Raw genomic sequence first — 13,064 nt, forward strand, 5'->3', positions numbered from 1 at the left:
AAATACCATAAACAGAGGATCATATTTTCTGAACCACAAATCCAGAAACAAGGGTGGGTGAACTTATAAAGACAAAGAACCTGAATGTTGTCTGGTTCTGCCCTGGAAGACTTGGACACATGGTCACCATCTATGAGAAACCCCAGTGCAAGACCAACCTCCAAGTCCAGGACCAGCTGACTCTCACAGAGTCTGCAGAAATTCCTAAATTCCTCTATGCCTGCTTGCCTGCAGCCTGCCCCAGGAGAAATTAAGGTAGAACAGAGCCATTTAACTCCATCTTCCTCATCCCTCTCAATCCATCATTTATACACACACACACACACACACACACACACACACACACACATATACACACACAGAGTTATATCACTTGAGGGGCCTGGTAAACAGCTTTAGCAAAAAAAGTCTGAAGAAAGGACATGGACTCCTGAAACACCCTAGCACATTTACAAATAGATTTATTATACCTGCTCTTAAAAAATATAACTGAGGGAATTTTCTCAAGTGATAGCAATGGTCCATATTTCTATAGGATTGTGGATAACGGGTGGATAATCAGGCAAAACTCGCCTAACTGTGGACAGACGCACAGATTCTGACAGAGTAAAATAGAATCTAGGTGGTGGATATAGGAGTGTTCCCTGTAAAATTCTTTCAACTTTTTGGGCATGTTTTAAAATTTTCATGATAAAATTTTGGCAAATTTTTAAATTTAAACATTTAATTAAAAAATAAAATTTAACTCCACTTAAGATTTGTACATTACAATGTATGTTAATGATACCTGCAAAAAAACAAACCAAAAAAAAAGCACGAGAACTGAGGAGGGAGTGGGTTAAAAACAGACTAGAAGGAAAAACAAATCTTTCGGATCATAAATATGGATGTGCTTGGTAACTGGTTCTCTTGAACAGATAAGAACTCACTTCGACCCAGGCGGCTACGGAGAGCAGAGGTTGCTTTCTTCCTAATTAACTCCTTTCTCGGCTTGGATCTGTCTGTCTCTCTCTCTGTATCTCCCTACCATGAGTGGCTGAGTCAGAAAACGCGACAGCGATTGCGTACCTTCCCGGAGCTTCGGAACCACCGGAGCTGCGTACAGAGACTTGGCGGGGCCTAACCTGGAAGACAACATGTGCGCCCCGGCTTGCCCCCGCACCCCTCACTCTCCCCGGGCGCCACAGCGGGTCTGGACCTCAAGCAACTCCGCGCCGTGCGCCCCGCCCCGCCGTGCGCCCCGCCCCTCCAGTACGGCCCGCCCCACCAGTACGGCCCGCCCCACCAGTGCGGCCGGCTCCTTACGCCCAGCTTGGGTAGCGACCCGGCCCACCAAAGATTCTGACCCCCACCCTCGCGAACCAAGGGCCCGCGGATGCAGGGCGCGATGGCCGCCCCAATCGTGGCCCCGGTCACGCGGCAGATCAGCAGCCGCGCCGCCCCAGCCCCAGTCCCAGTCCCAAGCGGCCCCGAGAGCGGGCAGCCCCTGGCCGCCTCCGTGGCCGACCTGCCGGTGCTGGACGCCTCCGGGAGGCGGGTGCTGTTTGGCGCGCTGTTCCGGGAGCGCCGGGCTGTAGTGGTCTTCGTGCGGGTGAGCGCGGGCTGCGGGACGATCCGGAGCAGGGACCTCACCCGCAGGCTGGGACGGAGGTTGCTTCCACGGCCTCCGCTGGGGGGTGGTTACATCGGGCCCCTGGACGGGTCCAGGGCCCGAGAGCAGAGCCCGCCGGGCCTGGCCCTTCCCGTGGTCATCCACTAGAAGCTTCCGGAATGCGAACTGCTTCTCTCGCTTCCTTGAACGGGAATGGAAAAGCAGCCCGTCAAGCCAAGGCATTTTCTCAGCGAGCGAAAAGGCCTAGCACAGACTGGGTGTGGCCTAATTTCAATGCATATTTGGGCGCCCCGACACCTCTTTCTTCCCGTCTTGGGTGTTGTGTTAATTAGCATCACGCATAATGAAGTATTTGGTCCTTCTGACCCCGGGGGTGTTAGTTGCTAACTTGTCCTTTTTGCCCGTATTGGGATTTCAGCATTTCCTGTGTTACATCTGCAAGGAATATGTAGACGATCTGGCCAAAATCCCCAAGAGTTTCTTGCAAGTAAGTTTCCTGAGAGTGAGCAGCAGCGAGCCCTGCTTCAGGGTGGCCTTGTGAAAATCACCTGCCAATTATAAGGAGTGCAACGGGATGAGATGCGGAGTGCACCACCTCTCCAGCGCAGACACTCACAAACACAGATTCTCACCATCCCACACATCTCTCCAACACCTCCAAAAAGGGGAGGCACGCATTAGAAGTCTATTTCTGGCCTATTCATTATTGTCTGGTTATAAACATACTAACCATAATAATAATTTTGATGTTACCTAATAACCTACCTGTTCTCAAATGTTGATTGATATGACCAAAAACAGAAATGCTAAAAATATCTCCTTCCCTTTATTTTTGTAATAAAGATACTCCAAATAGTTGTTCGTTATAGGAAAATACTAATATATCTTAAAGGTGAAAATTTGTATTGTTAATGGAATGCATGTTCCACATTGGTCTGACAACCAGGTGTGTTTCTTCAGGCATATAGAGGTTTGTCCCCAGCTGAGCTTTTGAGTGAACGCATTGGGTAGATTTTGTAAAACTAAGATCTATTTTCAGCAGACCTTATCAATTGAGATATGAAAGAATAAAATTGTCTGATTAAATAACCCTACTTTAATAGTTTTTATTCTTGTTTAATGTTTGCCTTTGGGGGAAGTGTAGAAAACTACTGACTATATTTTGAAATTCTTACTTAGCAAAAGAATCATCTGAATTAATTGAACATTTTAGCATACATCTCTTTGCTTTGACTCACACAATTTTGCTCTTTATACTATTCTTCTAGAAGCCTATAGGTGGCATTAGAATGGAACAAAAGAGTTGGACTAGGGGAAGTTGTATGAAACATGTGATTTCCAATAATATGTACATATCTTTTTTCTCTCCTAAAGGAAGCAAATGTCACTCTTATAGTGATTGGACAGTCATCCTACCATCATATTGAGGTAAATATATAGCAAATTGGGACTCTAACAGGTTAAATCTCTTTCAGACATAAAAATTATATTATTTGAATCACTAAATGTAGGCTAAATTTGCTAAAATTAAGTCAGATTATCACTATTTTTCTCCCATTTCTTTTAATAAAAATTCCAACTATACTCTTTTTTCAGCCTTTCTGTAAACTGACTGGGTATTCTCATGAAATCTACGTTGATCCTGAGAGAGAAATTTATAAAAGATTGGGAATGAAAAGAGGTGAAGAAATTGCCTCCTCAGGTAAGACATAATATGTCTCAAGTAGAAAACACTAATGGTGTATTTCACATTTCACATATGCATATATAGGCATAGGGGAACAAATGGTAAATTCATAAATCAGCCTGCTTTTTATGATTCTAGTAAGTGATCCAGATTCATGAGACTCTAAAAGATTCATTTCCTGGATGTAATGACATGGAAGGCTGTTGGCGAAGTACTAAATGAATGAAAAATGCAAGTTGCAGAGCAGTGTTTTTAGTATGATTCCATTTTTGTAAAAATAAAAACCATTTTCATAAAGATCTATACTATATATGTGTGAAATGAAAAATGTTTTAAAAGATATTGCAATGATTACCCCAAGGCATGGGAATGAGAAAAGTGGCTCTTGAATTTTTTACAATAAGTACATTTTACTTTTATAATTACAAGAAAAATAATATTGCTTAAGTTAATATATTTTCATACCTCAACACCATGGCTTTGAACGCTCTATGTTCTTTAATAGATGAAATCTTAGTTTTCATTTAAAGCCCAACTCAAAGGGGCTCTTAATAGCTCTTCAAGCAGAAGTAATTGCTTCCTTCATTGTATTTTAATAGCACCTTGTACTCGATTATATACTCTATATTTGCACTTAAGGTGGTGGGTAGTATAGTTAGTTGAAAAGTTTGATGTTTTATTCATCTTTATATGGTCCATATTCCCTGCCCTTACACAATTCTTTACAATTAAGAGTATAATAAGCTTTAGGTGAACTATTTACATATATTTTAGGTAGAAAGAACTTGGCTTCCGAAATACTAAATAAGAGAACTCAACTTGAACCCAAATCACTTATTCTCAACAAATGCTGAGAATGACACCCATGGCACCCACTGTGTTGGATGTTCCTGGGAGGACTATGATAAAAGACACAGCCCCTGCCAACCCAATGCTCATAATCTACTCTGGGAGACAGAAGCAAACAGTCAACTACATTACAGTTTAGGGCTCATAAAAGAGGAGAGCATGTACTGGCAATACCTATAATGCAGAAATGCCTATAACACCAGAAATGCACAGGGAGAGAAGAATCTGGGGAGGCTTCTTAGAGGCGGTGTTGTCTAAGCTCATTCTTTAAGGAGTTAGCTGGGTCAAGTGAGGCTGGGAATGGTGCAGCTGATGGAAAGTAGCACATGCAAAAGCACACAGGTAGGGCTTCCCTGGTGGCGCAGTGGTTGAGAGTCCGCCTGCCGATGCAGGGGACATGGGTTCGTGCCCCGATCCGGGAAGATCCCGCATGCCGCGGAGCGGCTGGGCCCGTGAGCCATGGCCGCTGAGCCTGCTCATCCGGAGCCTGTGCTCTGCAAGGGGAGAGGCCACAACAGTGAGAGGCCCATGTACAGTAAAAAAAAAAAAAAAAAAAAAGCACACAGGTATGAAAAAATGTGACTGTTGGAGAAGTGCAGTTCCCTGTGTCTGGCCAGAGTCTAGGAGCCAGTTGGGGGATTGTGTGAGCCAGGGGACTGAGTCTGGGAGCATGGCAAGGAGTTTGGATTTGTTCTGGAGGCAATGGGGGAGTCATAAAAGAATTATATTTGAGTGGAGAAGTGATACAGTCTTGTTGCCAGGTGGAGGAGCAATTGGAATGTGCCAAACAGGAGTCATTGATATTCTTGACAAGTTTGTAGTAATAGGCTAGAAAGAAATGACACAGCCTGAAGTAGGGATGCAGAGGGACAGATCACAGAGCTACTTATGAGGTAGAGTTGACAGGATCCCTTTACTGAAGTTTTTAAAGAAAGCAACCTAAACTTTATTAAAACCAATTATGAGGTAGCATAAATACAGAATTTGCTCTTTTTTTCCCCTCTCTTTTTAGTATAGGAAATTGCAACAGTACAGGTTGTGAACCTTTGTCTTTGGTAGACTGTTTTCCTGTGCTATAGCAGAGTCTCAGCATGTGTAAGGTCTGTTTGTCATTTAGCCACTTTAGATATAAACTGTGAGTTTCACTTTAGTAACACCTCACCATTCATTGCCTCAATAAAGATGTGGAATTGCAAAGAAAACAGATGAATTTAAAGCAAAATACATGTTTGTGATTATAAGAGAGAGTATATTCAAATCATTTAAACTCCTTTGATCTGTGTTAAAGTACTGTATTTCCAAACAGAAAACATTAGGTTCTCACAAAATAATTTTTTGAAGTTCCTGCCTGAAAAAGCACAAATCTCAGAATCAGTTTCAGAATAATCCTACTTGAAAATTATGACACTGAAAATAAAATATAATAATTTAAAATTATTTTATAAATTTTAAAGTTTATAAAGTTTATAAAGACAAAGAGTAAGAAAATAAAGCCACTAAATTCAAGGGAGTAATGCGTTTACCCAGTATTTCATTTTGCCTTACCATAAGCCACTTTATGGTGTTAAATCTACAATGATTATGGTAGACAGCACATAAGCACAATGCAGAAAACATGCCTCTTATAATACTTACTTAATCTAATGTTTCAAGTTAAAATTCTGGTCTTGAGTCCAAGAATCAAACTAAGAGGAAAAAATGAAAAACAAGAGTTTTACACATAACTAAATTCGTACTAGCAAATTAGATTGTGCTTTACAGCAAAGATTGTGAAATTCTAGGTTGTGAAATCTTCTTCAATTGAATTTCTAAAATTTCAGAAATGTTAAATGACCCTTCTTCAGACATGAGGAGATAGTTTGGATTTATGAACATCTATTTTAAGTGTAAAATCCTAAAAAACGGTAAACTTTAGTCCTTTACCCATGTCTCTAAGCTAATGAGCCTGTATTTGTTTCTTGGTCAGATGAATGTCCATCCTAATATAAACATGAAAGAAATAGAAAAGTTGGAGAGATGAAGGAAATAATAGGTATCTGGAAATATTAAGAAGTCGGGCAGGTCAAAGGCAGCATAATCATCAAAATAAAAAGCAAAAAGCACTAGTAGGAACTGACTGCAGGGCTGAGGGTTGGGCTCTGTGCTGCGACCCGGCAGAAGAAGATGAACGGGACTGGTAACTGCTGTACACTGGTGGACGTGCACCCGGAGGGGCAGACGGTGGGCAAGAGGACCTGGGCCATGGTGTCTTGCTGCTCAACCAGTCATTCTCTGGCCTCAGAACTGGTGGAGTCCAAAATTTAAAAAAACTAAAAAGACATAAAAGGCAGGGATAGGAAAAAGATAAGTTACAAGAAAGGTAGAGACTGAGTTTTTTAACTCAAAGGGAGTGGAGGACTTCCCTGGTCACGCAGTGGTTAAGAATCCGCCTGCCAATGCAGGGGACGCGGGTTCGAGCCCTTGTCCGGGAAGATCCCACATGCAGCGGAGCAACTAAGCCCATGCGCCACAACTATTGAGCGTGCACTCTACAGCCCATGAGCCACAACTTCTGAGACCATGTGCTGCAACTACTGAAGCAACAAGAGAAACCACTGCAATGAGAAGCCCACGCATCACAACGAAGAGTAGCCCCCACTAGCAGCAACTAGAGAAAGCCTGCGCGCAGCAACAAAGACCCAACCCGGCCAAAAATAAATAAATAAATAAAATATTAAATTACTTTAAAAAAGGGGGGGGGAGTGGAAGTGAAGTATCAGTTACTGTGAGAAAGGAAATAGAAAAACTGACAGCCAAGCAAAGATGGAGTGGTAGCTATAGTTGCTATTGTTACAGCTAAACTGCAAAGTCTCAGTAGCATAACATGGGAGAAGGTTCTTTTTCTTTCACATTTCAAGAAGGGTATATCTATTGTGTGCTTCTCCAAGCAGCAATTCGGGGACACGGTAGGAAAGACTCAGGCCCTTTCCATCTTGTGGCTCTGCCATTGTCAATCCAATCTTCGAAGGATGTAGAAGAAACATGGAGAATCACTCCCTGAGAGGTTTTTAAGAGGTGCCCTGGAAGTGGCACACATCATTTTACTCATTGGTTAGAGTGTAGTCACATAGCCCTACCAAACTCCAGGAAATGTTTAGCTGTGGTCCCAGAAAGAGGAAACGGGTTTTGACAAGCATATAACAGTCTGTGCCACAATGTCTCATGAAGAGGAATGTAGTTATCTATTAGTTGGTAAGAGACTAAACAAAACATAAATGGGGAATTAAAAAGGAAAGCACTACCAGTTTGACAAGTCTGTAGCTGACATTTTTCTGTGGCAGAAAATGATCTGGGTCTGTCATGACTTCTTCCTTTAAAGCAGTAGTTCTCAACTGGGAACAATTTTGACCCCTCCCCCCAGGGGACATTTGGCATTGTCTGGAGACATTTTCAGTTGTCACAACTTGGTGAATGGTGGTTGCTATGGCATCTAGTAGGTACAGAGAGCAAGGGTGATGGTAATCACCCCACATTGCACAGGACAAAGAATTATCTGGTCTAAAACATCAGTTGTGAAAGGCTGAGAACTATTCTTTGAAGGAAGAAAAAAAGACAAGTCAAAAGTAAGATGACTCATAAGAAAGAGACTGTTTTCTAGAAATACTAACGTTATCTTAATATCTAATCAAATATAAAATGACAACTTCTAAAGACAATTCCTAATATTTCAGGACAGAGCCCCCATATAAAATCAAATATACTCTCAGGAAGCATTCGGAGCCTGTGGCGGGCAGTGACTGGCCCTCTTTTTGATTTTCAAGGAGATCCAGCTCAGCAAGGTGGAACACTCATTTTAGGTCCAGGTAAGCATCAAAGCCCAGCTTCAGCAGTACACTTCTCGTGCTTTTTAGAAGTCCAGAGGCCATCCACTTTCTTCATAAAATAGCCACCATGTAAAAATGGGCAACTGGACATGGTAACAGTCAGGATGCTGTGCTTTCATAGGGGTCATCGTTTGTTTTCAAATGCTCCTGTGTATTTTTGATGTTTGTTTACTGGATGTAATGTGGCCATGATTCCATACCTGAGTGATTACAGGTATTTGGGATAGAAGAAATCAGCAGTGGTTTGGTGACTTGTATGTGGCTATAACACTCTTTAAAAATTTCAGTGGAGGTGAACATTTTCAAATGGGAGAAAACCATCAAGAACTTTTTTTTGTCAATAGAAGGATCAAATCTAGTTATTTATATCTAACAAAACTAGCAGACTTGCCCTATGTCAGAAAGCAAGTCAAGGGGAATTCCCTGGCAGTCCAGTGGTTCGGACTCAGTGCTTCCACTGCAGGGGGCATGGGTTCAATCATGGTCAGGGGATTAAGGTCCTGCATGCTGAGCAGCGTGGCCAAAAAAAAAAGGAAGAAAGTCAGTCCCAGGGGCAGCTTATTCTGTGAGCTTATTCAGTTACTCTAAGCTGCATCCTTTAAATAGCTTTCTTTTTTTATTTAATTTAATTTTTATTCTATATTGGAGTATAGTTGATTTACAATGTTGTGTTAGTTTCAGGTGTACAGCAGAGTGATTCAATTATACTTATAGATATATCCATTCTTTTTCAGATTCCTTTCCCATATAGGTTATTACAGAATATTGAGTAGAGTTCCCTGTGCTATACAGTAGGTCCTTGTTGATTATCTATTTTGTATATAGTCGTGTGTATATGTTAATCCCAAACTCCTAATTTATCCCTCCCCCCCACCTTTCCCCTTAGGTAACCGTAAGTTTGTTTTTGAAGTCTGTTTCTGTTTTGTAAATAAGTTCATTTATATATTTTTTTAGATTCCACATATAAGTAATATCATATGATATTTGTCTTTCTTTGTCTGACTTACTTCATTTAGTATGATAATTCCTAGCTTCATCCATGTAGCTGCAAATGGCATTATTTCATTCTTTTTTGTGGCTGAGTAATATCCCATTGTATAAATGTACCACATCTTCTTTATCCATTCATCTGTCCATGGACATTTAGGTTGCTTCCATGTCCTGGCTATTGTAAATAGTTCTGTAATGAACATTGGGGTGCATGTATCTTTTCGAATTATGGATTTCTCTGGATATATGAATAGGAGTGGGATTGCTGGATCATAAGGTGGTTCTATATTTAGTTTTTTAAGGAACCTCCATACTGTTCTCCATAGTGGTTGTACCAATTTACATTCCCACCAACAGTGTAGGAGGGTTCCCTTTTCTCCACACCCTCTCCAGCATTTATTGTTTGTAGACTTTTTGATGATGGCCATTCTGACTGGTGTGAGGTGATAACTTCATTGTAGTTTTGATTTGCATTTCTCTAATAATTAGCAATGTTGAGCATCTTTTTGTGTGCTTTTTGGCCATCTGTATGTCTTCTTTGGAGAAATGTCTATTTAGATCTTCTGCCCATTTTTTTATTGGGTTGTTGTTTTGATATCGAGCTGCATGAGCTGTTTGTATATTTTGGAGATTAATCCCTTGTGGGTTGCTTCGTTTGGACATATTTTCTCCCTTTCTGTGGGTTGTCTTTTCATTTTGTTTATGGTTTCCTTTGCTGTGCAAAAACTTTTAAGTTTAATTAGGTCCCATTTGTTTATTTTTGTTTTTATTTTCACTACTCTAGGAGGTGGATTCAAAAGATATTGCTGTGATTTATGTCAAAGAATGTTCTGCCTGTGTTTTCCTCTAGGAGTTTTATAGTATCCAGTCTTACATTTAGGTCTTTAATCCATTTTGAGTTTACTTTTGTGTATGGTGTTAGAAAATGTTCTAATTTCATTCTTTTATATGTGGCTGTCCATTTTTCCCAGCACCCCTTATTGAAGAAACTGTCTTTTCTCCATTGTATATTCTTGCCTCCTTTGTGGTAGATTAATTGACCATAGGTGCATCGGTTTATTTCTGGGCTGTCTACCCTGTTCCATTGATCTATAAATAGTTTTACTGATCAATTTGTACCACCTGAAATTCCTTTGGCTTCCCTCTACTAAATGGTTAGGCATTGGATCTCTACCATGTTCAAGTATTGCAGTCAGGGACAAACACCCAAAAAGCCTAAATCACTGTGTTGTAAACTGATTCTTCTTGGCTCTTCTTCATGTTTAAAACTGTTCATATTAGTGAGCATAGCTTCTACAGGTTATAAAATTAACATTTACTTTAATAAATTCCAGATGTCTATAAGGAAGTCTTTAGAAGGAGGATTTTGACCAAATATCATAACTTTTTTGGTTTTTTGCACCTTTAGAAGGAGGATTTTGACCAAATATCATAACTTTTTTGGTTTTTTGTACCTTTAGAAGGAGGATTTTGACCAAATATCATAACTTTTTTGGTTTTTTGCACCTTTAGAAGGAGGATTTTGACCAAATATCATAACTTTTTTGCAGCTGGAACACTATAGCTAGCTAAAATCTTTCATTTTATTTAATCTCCCTTTAGCTCTCTCTCATGAATTTACACTAGTTAGACTAGCCAAAAAAAAAAAAAAGCCTTGTTTTATTAGAATATATCCTGTAAATTAACCCAGAATGACACTGAGCCATATTTCTGAATGAATTATTTCCATCCTCAGACTTGTAAGGCATTATTTTTTGAGTCCCTCATCTCCAGGTTTCAGAATCATTTGAGCACACATTCTGTTGTGTGAGAATGAAGAGCACACAGAAAGCATCATTTGTGTGCCAAGTTGGGAGCAGACTTAATAAAGAGAAAATTTTGATACTACACATTGGAAAAATTGTAGCTCATTTAAGGAAAGAGCTGGGTTTACTTACTTATTTATACAAACCTCTTACACGGTTAACCAAGTATTTCATTTTGCCTTATTTGATAATACGCCAGTTTATGATATTAAATCTACAGTGATTACTGTAGACAGCAGATAAATACAATGCAGAAAACATGCCTCATAATATTTACTAATCTAATGTTTTAAGTTAAAATTCTGGTCTTGAGTCCAAGAATCAAAGTAAACAGAACACAGACTATAAAGTACGACTATTTGGGCTTCCCTGGTGGCGCAGTGGTTGAGAGTCTGCCTGCCGATGTAGGGAATGCGGGTTCGTGCCCCGGTCTGGGAGAATCCCACATACCGCGGGGCGGCTGGGCCCGTGAGCCATGGCCGCTGAGCCTGCGCGTCCGGAGCCTGTGCTCCGCTACGGGAAAGGCCACAACAATGAGAGGCCCGCATACCGGAAAAAAAAAAAAATTACAACTATTTTTTGAGCAGATAAAAGAATTGTGAACATCTAAGTGTATTGTAACTGATTGTCTTAATGCCCTTATTTTTTTCAGCCTCTTTTGGTCTATGGTTATAATGTAGATAGCCTATTAAACCAGTATTTGGGAGTGAATTTTTTAAGGAAGTGATTTATTCTATTATTACATTTAAGAAACAGATGATTTTCCAGCTTGATATTTATGCTAGTTCCATATTCTGCCTGTCTGTTTGACAGGATATTTTATTTAATTACATTTAATGAAACCTAACAGATGGTTATAATTTAAGAATCTTTCCCCTTGGATCTCATAAAACATTACTTATTAGCCTTATTTAATGATAATTTTTTTCATGCTTTATTACCTTAATTAAAAATTATTATGTCATTATATAGAGAATATTATGTACTCCAGGTAAATAATTTTTTCTTTTGGACTAATTTAAAGTTAAAATGCTTCCTTGATTCTAGTAAGCAATAAATCTAATGAATAACACTCTGTGTCAACCTTTACCTTTTATTCTTATTCTCTTCTAGGTAACAACATCCATTTTATACACCGTGATAGGAATAGGTTGGATCACAAACCCATCAACTCTGTTTTACAGCTTGTAGGAGTTCAGCACGTGGACTTTACAAGCAGACCTTCAGTTATCCATGTGTGACATTACAGACTCTGTCGCTTTCAAATGGACCTTGAGATATGACCTCAATTGTGGGAATGCAGTATACTTGTGCAGTGCCTAACTTGTTGGCTCTTCCCAGGCTTTGAGGAGTTATGAAATCATAAAGAGACCATGTACCACCAGTTGAATAGCACGCTGAGAGGCATCAGTTGTCAAAAATGTGATATATATTTATAATTTTATAGCTTTTAAAGTTTTATTTTCTATAAAAATTTTTGTAAAAAAATTAAATTTTATTTTTGCAAAATAAAACTTTAAAAGCTATAAAATTATAAATACCATTTTTTATTTTACATTATGATATATCAGTTCAATGAAGGTTTTTTTGGCCATTAAAATCATAAATTCTTATGAAGAACATATAAGGAGAAAGGGAAGCAACCCAAGACCATTTTATCCATTGGGAAAAGCAGGATCTCAAATTCTGTAAACAGTATAATCATATTTTTGTATGTATATGTTTATATTTTTTAGAAAGAAAGACAGGAAGTAAACACACCAGAGTATCACCAGTTAAGTATCTCTAGGTGGTAGGATTACAAGTGTTTTTATTTTCTTTTCCGTACTTTTTTATATTTCCCAACTATTCTATAATGAACATGATTCATCTTTTTGGCAAGGAAAAGGTCTTTAAAATTATACGAAGAATATATCGCTACATAGCAAGTTCCACAAAGGTACAATTATATAGGCTGCAGTCCACAAGTTTCTATCCTGATTGCTTTACTCAGAGGAAATACAGCAAATCGAACCTACACAGAACCTGTGTTCACAGCATCTTGACCACACACCCACCGTCCATTTCACTAGGATTTTGTTTGGGGCAACGGGGGCAGGGGTTGCTGGTAAAAGGAGAAAAATATGTTTTAGATATTTAAGATATGTATAATCAGTATGCTTTCTGAAAGGAAATTTTAAGAATTGTTTAAACTAAAAACCAAAAAAACTTTGTAATTTAAATGTACACTGTGGTTTGGTTGTATATTCCTGGACAGT

The 13,064-nt window shown here is 39.4% G+C and overlaps 1 protein-coding gene across 1 annotated transcript; it reads left to right on the top strand.

Moving 5' to 3' along the window:
- Nucleotides 1-1,375: 1,375 nt before the first annotated feature.
- Nucleotides 1,376-12,047, top strand: PRXL2C (peroxiredoxin like 2C; the record flags this gene model as incomplete). Its single annotated transcript, XM_079706033.1, has 6 exons — nucleotides 1,376-1,591; nucleotides 2,031-2,099; nucleotides 2,987-3,040; nucleotides 3,209-3,314; nucleotides 7,859-7,990; nucleotides 11,920-12,047. 6 exons carry the CDS (start codon nucleotides 1,376-1,378, stop codon nucleotides 12,045-12,047), a joined length of 705 nt encoding a protein of 234 aa, XP_079562159.1.
- Between the last annotated feature and the right edge of the window lie 1,017 nt (nucleotides 12,048-13,064).

This window comes from Hyperoodon ampullatus (assembly GCF_949752795.1).
Source record: "Hyperoodon ampullatus genome assembly, chromosome: 6".
Taxonomy (NCBI): domain Eukaryota; kingdom Metazoa; phylum Chordata; class Mammalia; order Artiodactyla; family Ziphiidae; genus Hyperoodon; species Hyperoodon ampullatus.